Genomic DNA, 23,034 nt, shown 5'->3' on the forward strand with positions numbered 1-23,034 from the left:
ATGTGTGTATGTCTGTGTATATGTGTTTGTATGTGTGTGTGCGTCTGAGTGCGTCTGTGTGTGTATGTCTGTATGTCTGCGTATGCGTGTATAACAGGTGAGGTTTTGCACCCACTGGGGAGAGAGAAGGATTTTCACTCTATGCAATTAGAGGTGGAACAGGCCAAGTCAGTTCGGCATGACAACAGAGAAAAGATGGGGTGTGTCCAAGTGTAGGACCCTCCATCAACCGCTCACAATCCCACCTCTTTGGAGATCTGAGAGGCGATGTGTCTGAATATAAGTGGCACCCCCCATAGGTGCGTATAGCATACACTGTTTACTTTGGATGTGTCGATGTTCAGTTGACACACCTCCATCTGGGACGTGACCTTTGACCCCACCGCTTCATGGCTGCAGCAAAGCAGGAAGGGGCCAGTGCGTGGTACCTGGCAGCCACACCCACTCACTGCACTGCACACAGCCAGTACCACCTCAGTGGGAGCATGTGGGGGGTGGGGCCTATGGAGACTCACATCCCGCCCCCCTCCCCCGAGCCAGGGCTCGGCCTCTTTCTGATCCCCAAGTAGATGGCCACTGACACAGTAACACACAGAGAGAAACACAGTGACACAGTGAATTACAGTGACACAAAGGGAGAGTAAAACACAGTAACATAGGGAGTGAAACACAGTGACACAGAGTGAAACAGTGACACAAAGGGAGAGGGAAACAGTGACAGAGTGAAACAGAGTGACACAGAGGGAGTGAAACACAGTGACGCAGAGGGAGAGAAACAGTGTTATTTATGTTAGGTTGGTATGTTAGAGTTTTAGCTTTGTTCACCAACTGTACAGAGAGTTCACAGCTTGCACTATGATTACTGCAACTATGCGGTGGTTAATAAAATCTAATCTCGATCATCTTTGAGGTTCAGCATCAGACGCTTACCCTGAGAGCGAAGGTCGGCTGACTCTCTCAGGTTCATCTGTGACCCTGACAAACAAACAGATGTATTTCAACTTACTGAACTCTTCCCAAGTGGAGGGCCAACACAAAACACACCCCGCACACCCACCACACACACATACACCCCCCCCACATACACATACACATCCATCACCCCACATATACAACCACCCCCCACACATATACACACCCATCACCACACACCAATCTACACACACACATACACACCCACCCCCACACACATACACACCAATCTACATGCACACATACACACCCACCCTCCCACATACACTTACACACCCACCCCCCACACACATACACACCCATCACCACATCAACCTACACACAAACCCACACCCACACACCAACCTACACACACACATACACACCCACCCCCCACATACACTTACACCCCCACCCCCACACACATACACATCCATCACCACATACCAACTTACACACAAACCTACACCCACACACCAACCTACTCACACACATACACACCCACCCCCTACATACGCATCCACCGCCACACACATACACACCCAACACCACACACCAACTACACACACACACACACACAAATAAGAACAATAAAAACACTGTTAATACTGAATGTGAACATTGTGCTGGATGAGAACACTGTGATAAATGTGAACACTGTGCTGAATGAGAACATTGTGCTGAATGAGAACACTGTGCTGAATGAGAGCACTGTGAACACTGTGCTGAATGACAACACTGTGCTGAATGTGAACACTGTGCTGAATGAGAACACGGTACTGAATGAGAACAATGTGCTGAATGAGAACACTGTGCCAAATGTGAACACTGTCCTGAATGAGAACACTGAAAACACTGAACTGAATGTGAACACTGTGCTGAATTTGAACACCGCACTAAATGAGAACACTGAGCTGAATGAGAACACTGTGCTGAATATGAACACTAAACACTGTGCTGAATGAAATCACTGCTGAATATGAATACTGTAAACACTGCTGAATGTGAACACTGTGCTGAATGAGAACACTGTGAACACTGCGCTGAATGATAATTCTGAAAACACTGTGCTTAATCTGAACACTGCTGAATGAGAACACGGTGCTGAATGTGAACACTGAGAGCACTGTGTTGAATGTGAACACTGAGAGCACTGTGTTGAATGTGAACATTGTGCTGAATGAGAACACTGTACTGAATGAGAACACTTTGCTGAATGTGAACACTGTGAACACTGAGCTGAATGTGAACACTGTGCTGAATTTGAACACTGCACTAAATGAGAACACTGTGCTGAATGAAAACACTGTGAACACTGCTGAATGAGAACACTGTGCTGAATGAGAACACTGTGAACACTGTGCTGAATGAGAACACTGTGCTGAATATAAACACTGTAAACACTGCTGAATGTGAACACTGCTGAATGTGAACACTGCTGAATGAGAACATTGAGAACACCATGCTGAATGAGAACACTGAGAACACTGCTGAATGTGAACACTGTGCTAAATTGGAACACTGAGAACACTGTGCTGAATGAGAAGACTGAAAACATTGTGCTGAATGAGAAGCCTGCTGATTATGTTCCATGTTGATTGTGAAGGAACTTGAAAAAAGCCCATGCAACTCTCTCTCTCTCTCTCTCTCTCTCTCTCTCTCTCTCTCTCACACACACACACACACATGCTTGTTTGCAAAAAAAAACCCAACACATTCACATGCACTTTTGCGTTTATTTATTTATTTAAAACCTTTTTACCAGGTGCACATGTTTTTAACTGGTAGGGTTATCACTATGTGTTCACAGCTAACAGGTAGGCTTATGTGCTCATAGATAACAATTATTAGCTTTGTACTCACTGTCTCATGGATACTCTAGTTTCAGAGAATGTGAATTCTTATTGGGTTATTGTTAGTGGGTCTCATTAGGGTGCACTATAACTCTAGTGGGTGTCATTAGGGTTTACTATAACTCTTGTGGGTGTCTTTAGGGTTCACTATAAATCTAGTGGGTCTTATTAGGGTTCACTATAACTTTAGTGTGTGTCATTAGGGTTCACTATAACTCTAGTGGGTGTCATTAGGGTTTACCATAACTCTTGTGGGTGTCTTTAGGGTTCACTATAAATCTAGTGGGTCTTAATAGGGTTCACTATAACTTTAGTGTGTGTCATTAGGGTTCACTATAACTCTAGTGGGAGTCATTAGGGTTCACTATAACTCTGGCACAGTAGTGTCATAGCAACATATTCATGACAGAATGATACAATAAAACCTTGGTACACGTGCATGTACTCACACACATGCATATATGCAAACCAAGAGGCAGGCACAGGTATGCATGTACATAAACATGGACGCACACACACACAGCCTGACTGGAGGGAGACAGAGAGACTGAGCAAGAGTGAAACAGAGCAACAATGAGAAGATTAGAAAATAAGGCAGGCAGGCAGGACAGATAGGCATGCACTGAGACAGGCAGATAGACATGCAGTGAGCCAGGCAGATAGGCATGCGGTGAGACAGGCAGACTGGGGAACTTACTAACTGTTTTGGATCCCTGTGGAAGAGTGGCACCCGATACTGACTTATTAGAACCCTGCCTCTTAGAGGGGTCGAGATTGACCCTGAGAGAGAGAGAGAGAGAGAGAGAGAAAGAGAGAGAGAGAGAGAGAGAGAGAGAGAGCCAGTGAAGCAGACAGAGAAAGAGAAGGAAACAGAGGGAGAGAGGGGGGGAGAGATAGAAAGTAGGAGAGAGGAAGATGAAGGAAGCAATGGGGGTTTGAGAGGCAGCAGCAAAGCACTATAGAGCAACAAGGCAGTTATTCCACTGTATGTACAGAATTAACTCTCTCTCTCTCTCACAAATACACACATAAAAAACAACTGTATTATCCTGGGAGATAACAAGCTACTGCAGCCTTTCCCTCTGAACTACAAGACTGTGAGAGAGTTAGGGTTAGAGGGTTGGGATTAGAGTGTTAGGGTTAGAGGGTTAGTATTAGAGAGTTAGGGTATAGAGGGTTAAGGTTAGAGAGATAGGTTTAGAGGGTTACGATTAGAGGGTTAGGGTTGGAGGGTTAGAGAGTTAGGGTTAGAGGGTTAGGATTAGAGGGTTAGAGAGTTTGTCTTAGTGGGTTATAGGGTTAGAGGGTTAGAGAGTTAGGGTTAGAGGGTTAGGGTTACAGGGTTAGGATTAGGGTTAGAGGGTTAGAGGGTTAGGGTTAGAGGGTTAGAGAGTTAGGGTTAGAGGGTAGCGGGTTAGAGAGTTAGGATTAGAAGGTTAGAGAATTAGGGTTAGAGGGTTAGAGAGTTAGGGTTAGAGGGTTAGAGGGTTAGAGAGTTAGGGTTAGAATTAGAGGGTTAGGGTTAGAGTGTTAGGGTTCGAGGGTTAGGATTAGTGGGTTAGGGTTAGAGTGTTAGGGTTAGAGGGTTACAGAGTTAGGGTTAGAGGGTTAGGATTAGAGGGTTAGAGTTAGGGTTAGAGGGTTAGGGTTAGAGGTTTACAGAGTTAGGGTTAGAGGGTTACAGTTAGAGAACCAGTTAGCATGATGCTAATGAGATTATAACAGTTGCTTCCCATCTTCAGAGAGATTACAATAGCCTGTCTGTGTTAAGTACTTCTTAAAAACTAATACAAAGGACAGAAGAGAGGTGTATCCCATTTTACATTTAGCTGTGTTAACATTTACCTAATACCTTGAAAAGGTATGTTAATGATAGCCTTCCTGTTGTAGAATAAAGTAACAACTAAGCGCCCTCAGGATAGATTGTTTGCTCTAGCTCAGCTCCCATACATTAACCCTAACCCTAACCTTTACCCTAACCCTTACCCAGCCTATTATAATTTATGCTTATTTAACTACAATTTGCCAAGCAAAAAGTACAAAATAGGCAGATAATAAATAAGGATAAATGTCAGCATATGTGTTAATATTTTTTTGATACAGTGAAGTCTTATTCACACCAGTGTTTCTCAGACCCTTTTTTTGGGTAGTCCATGTTTTTGCTCTAACTCAACTCCCAGTCCATCTGTAAACAGTAATTCCAGGATTCCCAGTGCCTTGGTCGGAGCATGTGGGGAGCAGACTATAATAATATCTGTAATAATGTCTGTAATAATGTCTGTGTCCTTCCTCTTATCACTCCTGAAGCATTAGGATCACTGAATGCCTGGTACAGGATTAGGATATAATAGACTGGGTTAGGGTATAATAGGCTTGGTTAGGGTATAATAGACTGGGTTAGGGTATAATATGGTTGGGGTTAAGGTATAATATGGTTATGGTTATGGTATAATAGGCTGGGCTAGGGTATAATATAAAAAATATATTTTAAAAGAAAGTTAAAAATATGTGTTGTGTAAAGTGCAGATTTATACTTACTGGGAGGTGGTTGAATGGAAGGGGGGTTAATAAATATTATAAATGCTAATAAATACAATAGCATATACTGTGTTAGGGTTGTATGAGTATTGTACCAATAAGAATACTCTTAAGCTGTGCAACCTTAAAATACCACTCAAACCCTCAAAACAGCTCAGTGTTGTAAGGACTTTTAGAAGGTTATACAGGGTACCTGTAAATCTGATGACCTGGAGTAACCTTCCTGCTCCAAGGCTGGTCCTCACAAAATTATATGTTAAGAGCTATGTAACTCACTCCAAGTGTTCTGTCATCATCTACACCTATAATCTGGTTCGCATAAACATGGAATTTATTTATGTGGAAAGTTTTCATCAGTAAAATGTCAAATTCACAGAAGTTCATCCTGTAACTCTGGGAGCAGCTGCTATAATTAATAAATTAAATAAATGACTACAGACAGCTACTATCAAGCTAATGAGTAAATAATTTCCAGTTACATTTCCTGGCAAGTAACCCTAACCCTATCCCTATTCCTAGCACTAACCTTAACCCTAACCCTAACCCTATCCCTAACCCTAACCCTATTCCTAGCACTAACTTTAACCCTAACCCTATTCCTAGCACTAACTTTAACCCTAACCCTATCCCTAACCCTAACCCTATTCCTAGCACTAACTTTAACCCTAACCCTATTCCTAGCACTAACTTTAACCCTAACCCTAACTCTATCCCTAACCCTAACCCTATTCCTACCACTAACCTTAACCCTAACCCTAACCCTATTCCTAGCACTAACTTTAACCCTAACCCTATTCCTAGCACTAACCTTAACCCTAACCCTAACCCTATCCCTAACCCTAACCCTATTCCTAGCACTAACTTTAACCCTAACCCTATTCCTAGCACTAACCTTAACCCTAACCCTAACCCTATCCCTAACCCTAACCCTATTCCTAGCACTAACTTTAACCCTAACCCTAACTCTATCCCTAACCCTAACCCTATTCCTAGCACTAGCCTTAAGCCTAACTCTATCCCTAGCACTAACCCTAACCTTATCCCTAGCACTAACCTTAACCCTAACCCTAAACCTATTCCTAGCACTAACCTTAACCCTAACCCTAATCTTGTTCTTAACAATACACAGATTACGTCAAACTGTTTTAATGCCCATAGTCATGAATGCTGGTCCAGGAAAATAATTTTTGTTGCATTTAAACCAAGCATTTAATAAACACTCTAAAATCAAAAATCAAAATCAAAACCTTTTTAAATTCCCTTGAATGCTGAAAAGGTTTTCTTGAGGTTTATCTATTTAGTTTTGAAGTTTAATATACCTCTGGAGATAGTGAAAGGGTGTGTGTTTGTGTGTTTGTGTGTATGTGTACATTTGTGTGTGTGCGTGTTTGTGCATGTGTGTGTGTGCTTGTGCGTGTGTGTTTCTGTTTGTGCCTTACCTGCGGGTGAGTTTGGAGGTGATTTTGCTGAACAGGTTGGATGTGGCTCTGGTGCGTGCATGAGGGGGCAGGGTGGCTGTGTCATTGCCCAGGGTGGGTGATGTGGGCGGCGGCCCGTAGCCAGCAGGCATTCTCTCCCGGAGCTGACCTCCATGGAAGGTGCTTCGCACGGTGGATCCACGCGTCAGACGGCATCGCTCACCAGAGGAAGATGAGGAGGAAGCACCTCCTCCAGCTATACTGAGAGCAGAAGGTGAGGCCGGTGGTAGGCGGTGAGAGAGTGAGCTGCGGAAAAATTGAGGGGGTGGAATTTACATAAATAAATAAATTTGTTAAGTCATAAATATATTAATATATAAATGTTAATCATGAGTAAATAAGTTCATTCACAGCTCAGTGCTAATATTCAGTTAAAACTGCAGTTAATTTGTCAATACTTGTCAATACTTCAGTTGGCTAATCTGGATCAAATCTGGTTTAGTTTGGAAAGTCGGAATGTAATTTAATTCAGTTTAGCTAAAGCGCAAAAGAACAGAAGTGATTCTGGCATTTCCTGGTGCTGAAATAACCAGAATGACCTAGAACCAGCCCAAGGGCTAGGGTAGGTGTGTGGGATTAGACTGACTGCTCTACAGGTGTGTAAACTCACACACGTGCAGAGAGACCTCCCTAAACCCACACACCTGCAGAGAGACCTCCCTAAACCCACACCCCTGCAGAGAGACCTCCCTAAACCCACACCCCTGCAGAGAGACCTCCCTGAACCCACACACCTGCAGAGAGACCTCCCTAAACCAAATCTAGACCTTGAATTAATGTCAGTTCTGTCAGGTAGGTCAGCAGTGAATGAGAAGGAACCCTGTGTGTGACTTTGGGTCAGTCATTTTGAATTGCATAGATTAGATTTACATGCTGCTGTATCTAAAAAGTTCAGAATGCTATCTGACAGAATGCAATCTGACAGTTGCCACTAGAGGGGGTACTATGCTAAGAAACAATAGATTGAAGATGCCAAGTATGATTCTTCCCCACACACATTATACCTTGTGTGCGTATGTTTATGTGCGTGTGTGTGTGTGTGTGTGTGTGTGTGTGTGTGTGTCTCACCTGTTCTCCTTGCCATTCTGCAGTAGAGAATGTCTGTCTGTGCTGGGCCGATCGGTACAGACATATGTGTTCCTGCGTGTCATTGCACTGCCAGGGATATTATTCTACACACACACACACACACACACACACACACACACACACACACACACACACACACACACACACACACACACACACCAGTCAGCAACACACATAAGTGAGAAATACACAGTTATGTACAGAAGCATATACTATAAACCATCTCAATATATTAAAGCACAGTATTCTGATATACACACTCTATGATCTTATTCTCTTCTTCTAAAGGTTGTTGCCCCAAAATGGTCTTTCTCTCACGCCTGCTAGCTTTTGATTCCTACTTTCCTTCTGTCTATCTCTCAACTGTCCCCCTTACAGCTGTAACTGTCATGTCCTGTATAAGTGCCCCCTTACGGTTATAACTGCCATGTCCTATATAAGTGTCCCCTTACGGTTGTAGCTGTCATGTCCTTGCGCCTGTCTGGGATCTCGGCCTTGTTGGGGTTGTTGGCGCTGCTGACCATGGGGCTGGGCGGCGGGAGGCTGCGACTGCCCATCACGCTGCAGCTGGCTTTTCGAGGCGGCATGCGGCTCTCACGCAGCTCCCGCTCTGCCCCGCCTGTGGGGCTGCGCTTAGGGTGCATAACGGGCAAGCTTGGCCCACCTGCATGGAACACACACGAACACACACACACGCAATTACACACACATGTGCACATATATACATGCAAACACACATACACATGTGCACACAAGTGCATGCAAACACACATATTCCCATGAATACATATTTCTATTCATGTAATGAATCCAATTTAATTAATTTCCTATTTTCTTTATATGTGCATGAAGCATCCGGGGAGTGAGGGTTAGGGCTAGCAAGTGATGGTTATAGCTAGGGAGTTAGGGTTAGGGTTAGGGTTCTGCAGAGAGACCTTCATAAACCCACACACCTGCAGAGAGACGTCCATAAACCCACAAACCTGCAGAGAGACCTCCCTAAACCCACACACCTGTAGAGAGACCTCCCTAAACTCACACACCTGCAGAGAGACCTCGCTAAACCCACACACCTGCAGAGAGACCTCCCTAAACCCACACACCTGCAGAGAGACCACCCTAAATCCACACATCTGCAGAGAGACCCCCAGACCTTGAACACTGGGAAGTAGATCCAGGGAAACTTGGGATACCTCATCTAGGCACATGAACTATAAGGGGAAATGGTTATGTACTGCTTCTGAAACTATAGTGCAGAGGAGAAGACAATATCTCGCCTCTACTTTGCAGTCTATACCTGCTTTTAATTTGAAACCAACTTTAAAATGAAATGCGTTGTACACTTCCTAGGCCGAAACATGCTTTACTAAATAAAGAAAGCTTTCAATGGTTGAACACATACTGACTGAGTGTTTTCCTGGTGATTCACACTCACAGAGCTGAAATAAGTGCATCTGCTATGTGTTTTTTTATGTTTCACCCACCTCTTTTTTTCCAGGGTGTTTAATGTGCATGAAATAGTACGACAAGTGGCATGTACATCACACCAGCTTTCAGTGAATTTAGTACAACATTTGGGTTCTCTAGATTATAGTGATTTTGGAGTATGAACATGCTGCTCGCTCAGTCATACTAAAAAATGTATAGTATGTTTAATATGGAAGTAGGTGAGTCTAAGTAAGGGTGTGGTATATTTACCACACTCTTAGTGTAGTGAGGTAGGTCACTGTGTAGTATTAGTGTGTAGTGTTAGTATGCTGTATTAGTGCAGAGTATTAGTGTGTAGTGTTAATATTCGGTATTAGAGTGCGGTATTAGTGTGTAGTGTTTATGTGCGGTATTAGTGTATAGTATTACTGTGTGGTATTAATGTGTAGTATTAGTGTGTGGTATTAGTGTGTAGTATTATTGTGTGGTATTAGTGTGTAGTATTATTGTGTGGTATTAGTGTGCAGTAGAGGCAGAATCTCTCACAGAAGTCACTGTGCCGTCGCTGGCGATGGTAGGTGGAGGCACTGCGCTGCGTCTTGCTATGTGAGGAAGAGGATGTGGATGAAGCTGACGCAGCAGCAGAGTGTTTGTTCGTTCCATTGGTAATAGGGCTCGGACGCATCCTTGGCAACGTCATACTGCCACTCACACGTGACTCTGCGCCATCCTGTAACCATGACAACAGGGTGGCGTTTAGGGCATAGTTAATAGGTGATGGTAGTGAGTACTGTTCTTTGTATTCTGTAACCACTATCAGTTCTTGCTGCTTTCTATGGCAGAAGCCAAGATGTTCAGATGTTTTCATTACTTAATGGCTTTTATAACCACAATCATTAGCATATTATTAGCATACCATTAGCCTTTATTGTTTGTTCTAACAACTGTAGTTTGAATAACAGTTTACAAAATTTCTTAGTCTTAAACTAAAAACAATTGAAGAATATTTCTATGGTAATTACTTGCAAAGCGAACATCTTATCTTGTAGTAGTCTACTAACATGCCCATAATTAAAAGAACATGCACGATCACATGTGTGCAGGAAACCTGGCTGACTCATAAACTGTTAAACCAGTGAGAACTAATGGCTAAAGTTACCGGCATGAAGAAAGCTAAACATAAGTCCTCCGTGCAGTGTTTGGTGGGGTCATGTGTTCTATGGAGGGTTTGATAACTATGTCATAATCTGAATAAAATGCTATGTTTCAGGAAAAAAAACCCCCACTAAACTGTGAAGTGTTGTGGGTCCCACTAAATGGACACGTAATTTACACCTCCAGACTCTAATGTTTGTGTTTTATGTGTGTGTGTGTGTGTGTGTGTGTGTGTGTGTGTGTATGTATGTGTGTGTGTATAACCTCTGTCTTCAGACCCAACAGAAGGTAAGTTGCTGTGACTTCATTGTATTTCTGATTGAGTAAAGAATCCTTAATCTCCTCTGGAGTGAACCCCATCCCAACCATCACCTCTGGGGAGAGAGAGAGAAAACAGACAGAAACATCACCTTCATAGTACAATTCCCTACATCTTCCCAAAACCCAAAATAAGACACTCCTTAACAGTGTACAGACATAGTGCCCATAACCGGGAGACAGAAAAGAGCGTCAGAAACACTGGAAGCCCAGAGAAGATCAGACATAGCCAGTGCAGCTCAGGAGAAACAGAAAGAGAGCAGCACTTTCTCTGCTCACACACCAAATATTTACACAAAAGTGTGTTTAGAAACTGCTGAATATGGTAAAAGTATATTTTTAGCACAGTATGCTATACTCTTAGAGAAAACAATCAACCTGTATCTTAAACCAATCATATATATATATATATATATATATATATATATATATATATATATATATATATAAAATAAAAAGGGAAAAAAAGAAAATGTATATATTTAAATGATAATCCTTATTTTCTTTCTCCAGTTTTTTTCACTTTTCATATTAATAACTGTTAAACTCCTTGGCAACAGTTAATTACAATTCATCAATATACCTGTAAAGTTACTTGTGAGACCAAACCATGTTCAATCAATGACCACAAACTCAATTAAACACATGAAGGGGTGACACCAGTTGTCTGTGAGCTCACCAATGCGGCTGGCATCACTGTAGTCCTGAACAGGCTCCACATGAGGCTTGAGCTCATCGCCCTCATAGGCTGTATTCATCCACTTGTCCTTCATCACTTGCTATGGAGGGACAGAGAGGGCTACCACATCATTTACTCCATTCAGCTAACACTTTTATTACTAAGTACAACTTGTGCAAGTTAAGGGTCTTGCTCAGGGGCCCAAGAGTGGCAGGACTTGAACCAGTAACCTTCCAACTAAAAGGCAAGTACCTTAACCACTGAGCTACCACTGCCCCACAGCCCAAAGACTTAGAGAACAGGGCTGTGTGGGTTACAGGGCTGTGTGTGTGTGTGTGTGTGTGTGTGTGTGTGTGTGTGTGTGTGTGTGTGTGTGTGTGTGTGTGTGTGTGTGTGTGTGTGTGTGTGTGTGTGTGTGTGTGTGTGTGTACCTCCAGTGTACAGCGTTTGGTGGGGTTAAGCACCAGAAACCTGCGCAGAATCCCCTCACAGTCTGTGGACATGTAGAAGGGAACTCGATACTTCCCCCTCAACACACGCTCACGTAGCTCCTAAAACCCACACACACACACACGCACACGCACGCACACACACACACACACACACACACCCCTGAGCACTGGGTGTGTGCACTTAGATCTGGTGGTTATACAGTAACAGGTATGAAACTCAAATGAGAAGAGGAAAGTAGAAAAGTGAATACTGCTGGAGAAGAGAGCAGGGAAACACTAAAATGTTATAAAGGCCATTTCAATGTGGAAGTATTTACAGTCAGTATTTATGTCTGCACATGCAATGTAATTGTGTAGTACAGAGTTAGGTTTAGATGAAAGCACTCTTTTTAAGTATAGTTACTTATGATTACCCCAAATTTTCAATTATCATGAACATTAACCTGAAAAGAAGTACAGGGTTAGTAAAATATAACATGTACTTTGTAAATACTGCTATTAAACACAAATCAAAAAGTGAAGAGACTTCGTGGTATTCAGTAATGTTCCATATTTGCAAGGCAATCACCTCACATAACAAATCTGAAAAATAGAGAGAGGTAGAGAGATAAAGTGAGTTACCATGTGTGGGCATGTGTGTTTGTGTGCATGTGTTGAGAGGGGAGCCTGGGGGTGTGTGAGGGGCGTGTAGGGGGTGTGTGAGGGGCGTGTAGGGGTGTGTGAGGGGCGTGTAGGGGATGTGTGAGGGGCGTGTAGGGGGTGTGTGAGGGGCGTGTAGGGGTGTGTGAGGGGCGTGTAGGGGGTGTGTGAAGGGCGTGTAGGGGGTGTGTGAGGGGTGTGTAGGGGATGTGTGAGGGGCGTGTAGGGGGTGTGTGAGGGGCGTGTAGGGGGTGTGTGAGGGGCGTGTAGGGGGTGTGTGAGGGGTGCCTGGGGGTGTGTGAGGGGCGTGTAGGGGGTGTGTGAGGGGCATGTAGGGGGGGGTGTGAGGGGCATGTAGGGGATGTGTGAGGGGTGCCTGGGGGTGTGTGAGGGGCGTGTAGGGGGTGTGTGAAGAAAAAGGGCACTCCACCTTCAGGTTCTGTCCGTCGAAGGGCAGAGAGCCACTGACCAACGTGTAGAGGATGACCCCCAGGCTCCAGACGTCTACCTCGGGCCCGTCATACTTCTTGCCCTGAAAGAGCTCGGGCGCGGCGTAGGGCGGACTGCCGCAGAATGTGTCCAGCTTGGTGCCCAGAGTGAACTCGTTACTGAAGCCAAAGTCAGCGATCTTAATGTTGGAGTCTGCATCCAGCAGGAGGTTCTCTGCCTGTGGGGAGGACAGGCACGAGAACAAGAGCAAGAAAAAAAGAACATAGACCAGAAAGAATGGAGGGAACAGTGAGATTATAACTGTGATTAAAGTTAATTCAAATGAAATAGAAAAATAACAGTAAAAGGAAAGAGAACTATGGATTTTTCTAAGGTGTGCCTGAGAGTAGTACTGAGGATTTTTGGTGTGTCTAAAGCAGCTGTAAGATTTAAATGTCTAAAAGTAACGGAGGTACCCATCTTACCTTCAGGTCCCGGTGAACTATGTTCTTCTGGTGACAGTAATGCACAGCAGAGACAATCTGCAGACAAACACATACAGCAAGGAATTCTTATTTAAAATATATAATGAGGATGCTTTGTTAATACAAATATCATGTTCTTTAGTCATGCAGAATCACAGTGGTCATCGGACTAAGTCCTGATACCTGAGCTCAGTGTTCCCTACTCTAAGGAGGGAGTTAATCTTTGGGACTGTTTACACCTTGCAGTCAGATGTGTATACAATCTGTAGTTACACTGGATTTCATTTACATTTCTCACTAAAATTCATCCCCAGTGTAACCAGATGAGAACCAACTGATATTATCTGTTTCACTTCCTACTGTAAACATAGCTTCTCTACTACCATTCCATTATAAGATGTCAAATATTGGATGAACCCGTTTAAAGCAAGTAGTGAATTGTCTCTGCTGGCAGAGGAGAAGGATCTGTCTCCCAGCTGCTTTCTGCAGTATTCGGGGCCACTACCTTTAGGGTTAGGGGTTTGGGTTGGCCTTAGTGTTAGTGTTATCCTCAGGGTTATGGTTAGAGTTATCCTCGGTGTTAAGGATAGGGTTTTATTCAGGGTTAGGGTTAGGGTTAAATCTAACCCCTAACGCTGACCATAACGTCACTGTCAAGAGGACTCAAGAGAGAAGTCAGGACTGGTGGGAAAGAATTCTGTTGGGTTACAGTGATACAGAACACCTTCCTTCACATATGATGCCTGACATTAAATTTAATTGGTAAGAAAGTATGATCATTTAAAAAAAAAAGCACCAGCAGATATATTTCCATCTACCTAATTATACATTGCTATTGAAAACATATTCTGTTTAAACATGTACTAATTGGTCAAGATCTGTGACAACCTCCAAATCTGGTTTGACTGATCTGATCGTAATCTGTTCACAATGTGTCTTGTTTTTTTTTTTTTACAGCTGGCTTTTAATATAGCCAAATAAAATCCAAACATGATCCAATAACCAAAAATGCATGTTAATGCAAGGTGACAACAGCCTGATTGAGTCTTCAGAAGTTAGTGCGGGTGTGTTAGAGGAACCCATGAGCGGTTCAGTAACGCTGTAGACAGAACTACTAAGACTTCCTGCAAACATTACTGCCACATTTGGAAGGAAACACTGAGTCTTATCAGTAGGTTTTTTTTTTTGCTCTGTTCATTTGAGTTTTGTGAGTTCCTTTGAACCAAAACATTTCGAACATTACAGGTCCATAAGAGTACAGAGTCTGAACTGTGTGTGAGTAGAAGGCGGATAAATACGCAGCTCACACTCAAATGCACTCACACTCAAACGCACTCACAATCAAACGCACTCACGCTCAAACGCAATCACACTCAAATGCACTCACACTCAAACACACACTCAAACACACTCAAACACATTCACATTCACATTCAAATGCACTCACACTCACACTCAAATGCACTCACACTCAAACCCATTCACAATCAAACACACTCACACTCAGAGCAGCTTTACAATATTGAACAAAAAAAAGAAACTACGTATGACCAAGCTAAAGACTTATGACATATAATGGCTTCTCTCAGATACAGAAGGGCTCAAAGTTGGGCAATGTTAATGAGATGAGGAAAAACATTGTTAAATGGAGCTTGAAAGAAAGACCAGAATGGAAAAAAAACAAAGCTGGGAACCCTAGATGAGAATTAAACATGATGTCATTAATTTCAAAGCAGAATTCAGATATTGTGGTACTGATGTGGATGCAGAGCTAAGGTGGAGGAAGTGCTGATTTTAATCTGTGTCATCTGCCTAACAACTGAAATTAAGACCATGATGTGACCAATGGGGAGAATGTCTGATGAAGGGGGACCAGAGGACGAGAAGACTAAAGGACAAGAGGACTGGACTTTAAGTGAGGACCGATCCTTAAGAGGATTGGACCTTAAGAGGACTGGACCTTAAGAGTAGAGTACTTATGTTCATCAATAGTTACAAAGTGAGGTGTGCCAAAGGTGAGAGAAGACATCCTCCACACAAGAATTCTGGGATATTAAACTGCATTCTCACCTGTCTGAATTTGGCCCTTGCTTCAATCTCCTTCATCCTTCCATGAGACACCAGGTAGTCAAACACCTCACCTGAAAACACCTTTATTTTAATACAAACGATAACTAGCTACCATACCATCAACAGGTTCGGGCTTCATAGTGTTAATGGGTACAAAGGTGCAGTAAAACAGAGGTAAAGCCGCACCTCCACTCGCGTACTCCATGACCAGGTACAGGGTCTTCTCTGTCTCTATCACCTCAAACAGCTGCACTGAGGAATACAAAACAACTTTATTTACCACACAAGTCAAACATGTTTTATATTAATACAAACACCAGACCACATCACACATATTCATAAGCATGAAAGTTAAAATGATGACTAAGTGCTTCATAGTAGAGTGGCATCAGCACTAGTTCCTTTGTACACACGTGTGTGCATATATGTGAGAGACTGAGAGACCTTGTAATTGAATACTTATGCCTGTGTGTAAAAAGGAAAGAGATAGAAAGATTAAATGAGCTTGCGCTTGAGTGTGTGTGTGTGTGTGTGTGTGTGTGTGTTTGTGTGCGAGCATAAAAGAATGAATTAACTTGTGCTTGAGTGTGTACCAATCACAAAGTGTACTGACTAGTTTGTGTGTGGATATGTTCATGTATTTGTGTGTGTGTGTGTGCTTGTGTTGGCATGTGTCTGCGAGCACACATAAGTGTTCGTGTTGATGTGTGTGCACATCTGCTATTGTCTATGTGTGTGTATCTGTGCGTGTCTGTGTGTGTATGTACCTATGTTGGGGTGACGAAGAGTCTTCATGATGCGCACCTCTCGAAATAGCTGCAGAGAGGTAAAGCGACAGAGTAAAAATACAAACACATACATGCACTCATGCACAGATATACATATGCAAAAATGCAGATTATTAATTTCCAACTACAGGCTTATGGTTTAGGAGATGCAGGGTTTATCTCCAACCATGGGCCTGAAGATCTACCACCCTACAGAATTTAGGTCCAACCGTGCTCCTAGAGATCTACCACCCTACAGAGTTTAGATCCAACCCCACTCCTGAAGATCTACCAGCCTACAGAGTTTAGCTCCAACCCAATTCTTGGAGATCTACCACCCCACAGAGTTTAGCTCCAACTCTGCTCCTGGAGATCCAACACCCTGCAGAATTTAGCCCCAACCCCACTCCTGCAGATCTACCACCCAAAAGAGTTTCCCTTCAACCCCACTCTTGGAGATAAGCTCCCCAACAGAGTTTAGCTGAAACCCTGTTCCTGCAGCTCTACCACCCTACAGAGTTTAGCTCCAACCCCACTCCTGGAGATCTACCACCATGCACAGTTTATTACACCTGGTCCTGTTAATAAAGTAATTCTTTAGAGGAGTGAGGTGCTCTGAAGTAGAGACCCTGCCTTTAATGTGATGGCCATGACAGGAATGCGAACATGTCAGTGTCACTGGATCACAGCAGACAAACCAAAACACTGTAGACCATCTTGATTTTAGAGTTAGCATCAATGTGGTAATATGTACCAAATAACTGTGTAAGTTGTACTAACCCTGGATGATTAAAATGATGATTTCACTAATCAAACCTTTCAGTGTTAATAATGAGCATTTAAGGGTCAATCCAATCTTAGCAGCAGAGGCTAACTAACAGTACACTAGGTGGTGATGTGTGCCTTTTATGACCTAAACAGGAATGAGAAAGTAGGTCAGTCATTTAACTTTAAGCATAATAATAGGAAGGAAAGCTACCTAGTTATTTCAGTACTAAAACTACTGAGAACATCAAAGATTATTACATTCTTATTTATGTTCAGCTATTTTATAATATATTCAACTATTGTATATCAATTCATTTATTGATAATTATCAATATCAGAGGATACAAAAACTACATCATACATCATGTGATTAAACACAGCATTCTGCTGCAGGTGCTCCTGCAGTGTGTGTGGGTGTTTGTGTGCGAGTATATATGTGTGTGTGTGTGTGTGTGTGTGTGTGTGTGTATATGTGTGTGTGGTATTCATTTCTGTGTTTGTGTGTATCTGTGTGGTGTGTGAACGCATGTGCATGTGTGCACATAAGACTCGGAAGTGTGTGGGTTGTGTGTATAGGGGTGTATGTATGTCTGTTGTATGTGTAGTGTGTGTGAGTGTGTGTATGTATGTGTGTGGTGTGTGTGTTTGTGTTCTGCATGGCTCAGTTTGAGTCACTGTGAGGGACTTCATGCCTGTGGAGGACAGCAGCTGTCGACCCTTCAACACTCACACAGGGTTATCCCACAATAAGCGCACACACACACCCACACCCACACCCCCACTGGTGGCTTGGTGGTTAGCATTTTTGCCACTCAGCACTAGGGTCTTGGGTTCGAGTCCCTATGTGGGTGGAGTTTCCATGTTCTCCGTATGTCTGTGCGGGTTTCCTCCCACAGTCCAAAAACATGGAGCACTGTCCCCTGTGTGTATATATATAATGTGTGCATGTATGTCCAGTGATGGCTGGTGCTCTGTGTGTGTGTGTGTGTGTGTGTGTGTGTGTGTGTGTGTATGTCCAGTGATGGTCGGTGCTCTGTGTGTGTGTATGTCCAGTGATGGCTGGAGCTCTGTGTATGTGTGTCTGTCCAGTGATGGTTGGTGCTCTGTCCTGGTTTTCACCTCCTCCCCTTTCCCTGCACCCAGTGCAGTCCCCCAGGAGGCTGTGGTTTCTGATCATAAGGACGCTGTGTGCAAATTGGCTGCCGCTTCTCATCAGGTGTGTGAGTGTGTAAAAGAAAAAGTGTCATTTTTAAAGCAACCTCAAGTTTGAAAAAGGCGCTATATAAATGCAACTAATAATAATAATAATACTGTTATGTCTGCCTGTGTGTCTGCCTTCTGTGTTCCAGGTCCTCTGCCTCTCCGGTATCCCCCATTCTGACCACACCAGGTTTTCCGGTGAGTAGAGGACAATATAAAAGGAAGAGGAAGAGACAAAAGGTTCAGCCGAGGGCCCGCTGGAGAAGAGTTTGGTGTTGCTGGTTTTGACTTGCTGCTGCATTTTGAGATTGAGTTTGCTAGATTTTGTGTGTATGACTTTGGATTTGCCCCTTGATTTATGGTTTGTTTTGCCTCTTGTTTGTTTCATTGCTGGATAATATGTTTCTTGTACCTTGTGTATATATATTATCCTGTAGGGAGTGGCTGCCATTATGTTTGCGTGTGGTCTTTATCTTTGTTTCTAACAGTGTAGTCAGTGTGGTCATTGTCTGTTTCTTTTTGTTAGCTTAGTCAGTCATCTTTTTGTTTCTAGTGTGGTTTTTGTTTGTTGTGTTGGCCTTGGTCACTCCTGATGCAATTGCACCAGTTCCTTATCTTTGAACACCAAAACTTGTAAATACACTTGATCTTTGCTGTAAACTTTGTTTGGTTAATCATTCCATCACTCATTTCTACTGCTGTAACACTGCTGTAACACTACGGCCTCCCAGCCTAGACAGGGTTGTAACAATACACACACATACATGCACAAACACATATACACATGGTTAGCACACCATGTGAGCACACACAGACATACAACACACATTTAGGTCACCATGCGTACACCCTCCCCCACACACACCCCCACCCACCCATACACAAATACATACCCATACACATTAAACCACCATTTACACATAAACACACATTCACCGTTAACAGACTAATATGCACAACAAAGTCAAATTACAGTCATAAGCTATTACGTGTGTTTAAGGAAACCTCTGGTCATGACTGTCATAACTGAACAAAACTGCTCTGGCCAAACAGTATTTTTATACAATAGTTGTACAGTGACGCTCATGTAAAAAGTAAATTTTGTTCATTTTCACCATCAGCTTGTGTGTTTTTAAACTGTCAATTAATACCAACATACTATGTTATATTTAGACTAGATTATCATATAGTGAAAAATCCAGACTGTAACATCAATAGTCAACACTGAACTTGGAATGCATTGTGCCGTCTGTACTCCAATTAAAAACCAATAACTGTACAGGATGTGTTAATGAAGGTATTCGGGTCTATTGGGATACAACAGGTGTTTGATGGGACACATTTACGTGACACTTTTTTTTTTATATCCAAAGTGACTTACAATTATGACTGAGTACAACTGGAGCAATTGAGGGTTAAGGGCCCAAGAGTGGCAACCTGGCACTTGTGGGGCTTGAACTAGCGATCTTTCAACTACAACTCAAGTACCTTAACCACAGAGCTACCACAACAGTGAACAGGTGCTTGGGTCTATTGGGTGGTAGCTCTCTTTGTTCTTCTTTGCTTTTGTGATTACAGGTCTATTTGTATATCCTAATGCTGACAGGGTGTTTGATGAGGATTGCCAAGCATATTACATGAGCTTTTTTTTCTAGTTCACAGACCATGTTAATGTGAAAATAGTCTACAGGCACAATTCATTGCTTCCCTCTTTTGTTTGTTACAAAATGGCTGGAGACCAGTTCGTAACAGGTGAAACAGCCACATCAGTGTGTAGTAAATGTAAACATTTAGCTGAAATTCAGAAATCAGTGAGTCTTTGGGAAGATTCTACTCCAGATGTCAATATAGTATCAGAAAACAGTGCATGGTTTCCACAGCAATGCAACATGCTCTCTTTTTAGATGGTCAGCCCTCACACTGGAAAAGCTAGCAGGGGCGTACATGACCAAAACTGAGAAGCGTGTCAAATTGGCACACAAATGGATATATTTAGTGTCTGCAGCCAGTGTGTTCCTACAGCACAATTCAGGCCGAAGCAAACATTACCTCTGTGGCTATCAAACAATGAAAGCCCTCAGCACCTTTAGTGCAGACGTAGTGCAGCTGCGAAACAAACCAAGACACGGTTCCCTGCTTACACAGTAGCTCAGTCCAGAGCCACGTCATCACTGGGCATCCCAGCAAGTACACAGCCTACTTTCTTCTACTTTTCTTTCTCTGTATGTCTCTTTCTGTACCTCTCTCTACCTCTCTCTCTCTCATAGTCCCCTCCTCTCTCTCTTGCCCCCCACTCTCTCTCTCCTCATCTCTCTCTGTCCTAAACTAAGGAGGGATAACCAGGCAGTTAATTAATTTTACATCATAAAACCTTACATTTGATGGCACAAATTCTACAACACGCTTTCAATAATCTCTGTTGTTCTATACAAATCTTTACTAATTCAATTAAATATTTACACACAAATGGTTAGTAAGAACATGCCCAGTGACTGAATCAAAACACATGTGGACACAATATGGCTGCATTAGCTATAAGCATTGGGTGTGTGCTAGTGTGGAGCTGAGCCCAGGTCAGTAAGACAGACCAGTGTGCTACAGAATGGCATTATATTATACATATGCATATCTAACATAATAGGGGATAATGCAGTCCACAGATAATCTACTGAGAAACAGATAAGAGCTAATAACTACCACATTCATTAAAGACACAATCATGTAGAGTTGTGTTAAATATAGCTGCCTGAGCCATTACAGTCTTTACATTACTGTATTACATTACTGTACCCATTAGTGTATAAGAAGCAAAACTGATCTTAGGCCAGTACTTATAAGCCTTAGTCTGATTAATATATGTTTAGACCCATTAGAGCTCATGGTTGTAGCTACATTTTGCAGAAAGATACCTATTCAAACAAATGTTATATAAAAAGTACTACAGCAATACTTGCAGAGTGGAACAGAGAGTGGGTTACTACAACAATGCTCACAGAGAGGACCAGAGAGTGGGTTACACTGAATACTGTGAATTTATTCTGAAAAGGTTCTTGGGGACACAACAGAATTGCAGTTACTTATGCTGACACAGAATAACAGAGGTTAGTTATGGTGCTACAGAAGAACAGTGGTTAGTTATGGTGAAACAAAAGAACAGTGGTCAGTTATGGTGATACAGAAGAATAGTGGTCAGTTATGGTGATGCAGAAGAACAGAAGTCAGTTATGGTGAGACAGGAGAACAGAGGTCAATTATGTTGATGCAGAAGAACAGCGGTCAGTTATGTTGATACAGAAGAACAGTGGTCAGTTATGGTGAAACAGAAGAACAGCGGTCAGTTATGGTGAAGCAGAAGAGCAGTGGTCAGTTATGGTGATGCAGAAGAACAGGTCAGTTATGTTGAAAAAGAAAAACAGAGGTCAGTTATGTTGATACAGAAGAACAGTGGTCAGTTACCTTTTGCAGGCTGGTTGGGTTCAGCTGAGTTTTGTCGATGATCTTTATTGCAACCTGAAATATGCATGAAAAAAGGAAGAAGGGTGACAATGATTAGTTTTCTAAAGTGGAGTCAGGTTAGAAGTGGGATTGGGGGTTAGTACATCTGGTTCTAAATTGGATTCAGGGATTAGTACATCAGGTTAAAAGTATTAAAAGCTGATCATGGATAATTGGCTAAGCATTATCCCACTGCCAATATACTCAATATAAATGTGGCATCTTCCTAAAATTTACATTTAATTTATACAATATGGGTGAAATGGCCACAGGGAACATTTGTATGATTAAATATGCTTCTTTTAAATTAGACCAGTGTAGTTTGGCCTTGTAAATTTCTCATTTAAACACATTAACTACATCTCAATGAATGTTTCTTGCCTGCTGCCCTGTCTCAGTCTTTCTCTCTCTAAACTGTCAGGGGAGATGAGGTTGGCAATTGTGGTGGTGGTGGTAGCTAAGTGGTTAATATATTTGACTTGTAATCAGAAGGTTGCTAGTTCAAGCCCCCACTTGCCACTATTAGGCCCCTGAACAAGGCCCTTAACCCTTAGGTGTTTAAGCTGTATTCAGCCCTGTTTTTAAGTCACTTTGGATAAAAGCATCAGCTAAATGTTGTAAATGAGGTTAGAGGAGGTGGGCTTAAGGAATGTGCATGGAGACAAAGCTGTGAACCCACCTCTCGGCCAGTTAAGACATGGCGGGCCAGTTTCACTTTGGCGAAGTTGCCCTTGCCGATGGTCTTGAGGAGCCGGTAGTTGCCAATATGCGGTTGCTCATCCGAGCAGGAGGCCATTGAGTTGCGGCAGCGTGCACCAAGAGAACGGCTTGACACGCTGGTGCCCTTCTCTGAACGACTCGCTGCCAGTGACGCATGCTGTCCGGGGGAACCACAATTACAAACAAAATCAGAACCAGAAGAAAAATTACGATTAGAATGGGGACCATCACATCCAGACTAAGAATCAAAACTACAACTGAAAGAGTCGATATTCAACAGCCCAGAGAAACTCAAATTAGTTAACTTCTCCAGTCTCTTCAGAAACCGTAGGCTTAAATGGTAAACTTTGGTGTAAAGCAATGGTTAGACATTTACATTTTTACATTATTTTTCACCTGTCAAATTCAGTAGATCAGCCCAAACATTTCCAAAGTTTTCCTTAGTTTTGTAATGAATAAAACTAGCAAATATTTAAACATAGTCCACACAAAATTTAGAAATACATGCACACATATAAAT

The 23,034-nt window shown here is 42.6% G+C and overlaps 1 protein-coding gene across 3 annotated transcripts in view; it reads right to left on the minus strand.

The window, feature by feature from the left end:
- Nucleotides 1-13: 13 nt before the first annotated feature.
- Nucleotides 14-23,034, minus strand: part of mark4a (MAP/microtubule affinity-regulating kinase 4a) — a 27,753-nt gene continuing 4,732 nt past the window's right edge. Inside the window, exons 2-18 of one of the 3 annotated variants that reach the window (XM_035527420.1) lie at nt 22,474-22,671; nt 21,756-21,809; nt 16,332-16,380; nt 15,751-15,816; nt 15,565-15,635; nt 13,495-13,551; nt 13,011-13,247; nt 11,921-12,040; nt 11,490-11,589; nt 10,757-10,866; nt 9,884-10,067; nt 8,362-8,573; nt 7,889-7,992; nt 6,782-7,066; nt 3,502-3,584; nt 928-975; nt 14-613 (exon numbers count right to left, since the gene is read on the minus strand). In XM_035527420.1, coding sequence (XP_035383313.1) covers nt 234-613; nt 928-975; nt 3,502-3,584; nt 6,782-7,066; nt 7,889-7,992; nt 8,362-8,573; nt 9,884-10,067; nt 10,757-10,866; nt 11,490-11,589; nt 11,921-12,040; nt 13,011-13,247; nt 13,495-13,551; nt 15,565-15,635; nt 15,751-15,816; nt 16,332-16,380; nt 21,756-21,809; nt 22,474-22,671 — 2,358 coding nt within the window. In that variant the 3' untranslated portion in view covers nt 14-233. The remainder of the gene's footprint in view (nt 614-927; nt 976-3,501; nt 3,585-6,781; nt 7,067-7,888; nt 7,993-8,361; nt 8,574-9,883; nt 10,068-10,756; nt 10,867-11,489; nt 11,590-11,920; nt 12,041-13,010; nt 13,248-13,494; nt 13,552-15,564; nt 15,636-15,750; nt 15,817-16,331; nt 16,381-21,755; nt 21,810-22,473; nt 22,672-23,034) is intronic. The other 2 variants (XM_035527419.1, XM_035527418.1) reach the window with 2 other exon arrangements.

The sequence above is a fragment of the Electrophorus electricus genome, chromosome 6, assembly GCF_013358815.1.
Source record: "Electrophorus electricus isolate fEleEle1 chromosome 6, fEleEle1.pri, whole genome shotgun sequence".
Classification (NCBI taxonomy): Eukaryota; Metazoa; Chordata; class Actinopteri; order Gymnotiformes; family Gymnotidae; genus Electrophorus; species Electrophorus electricus.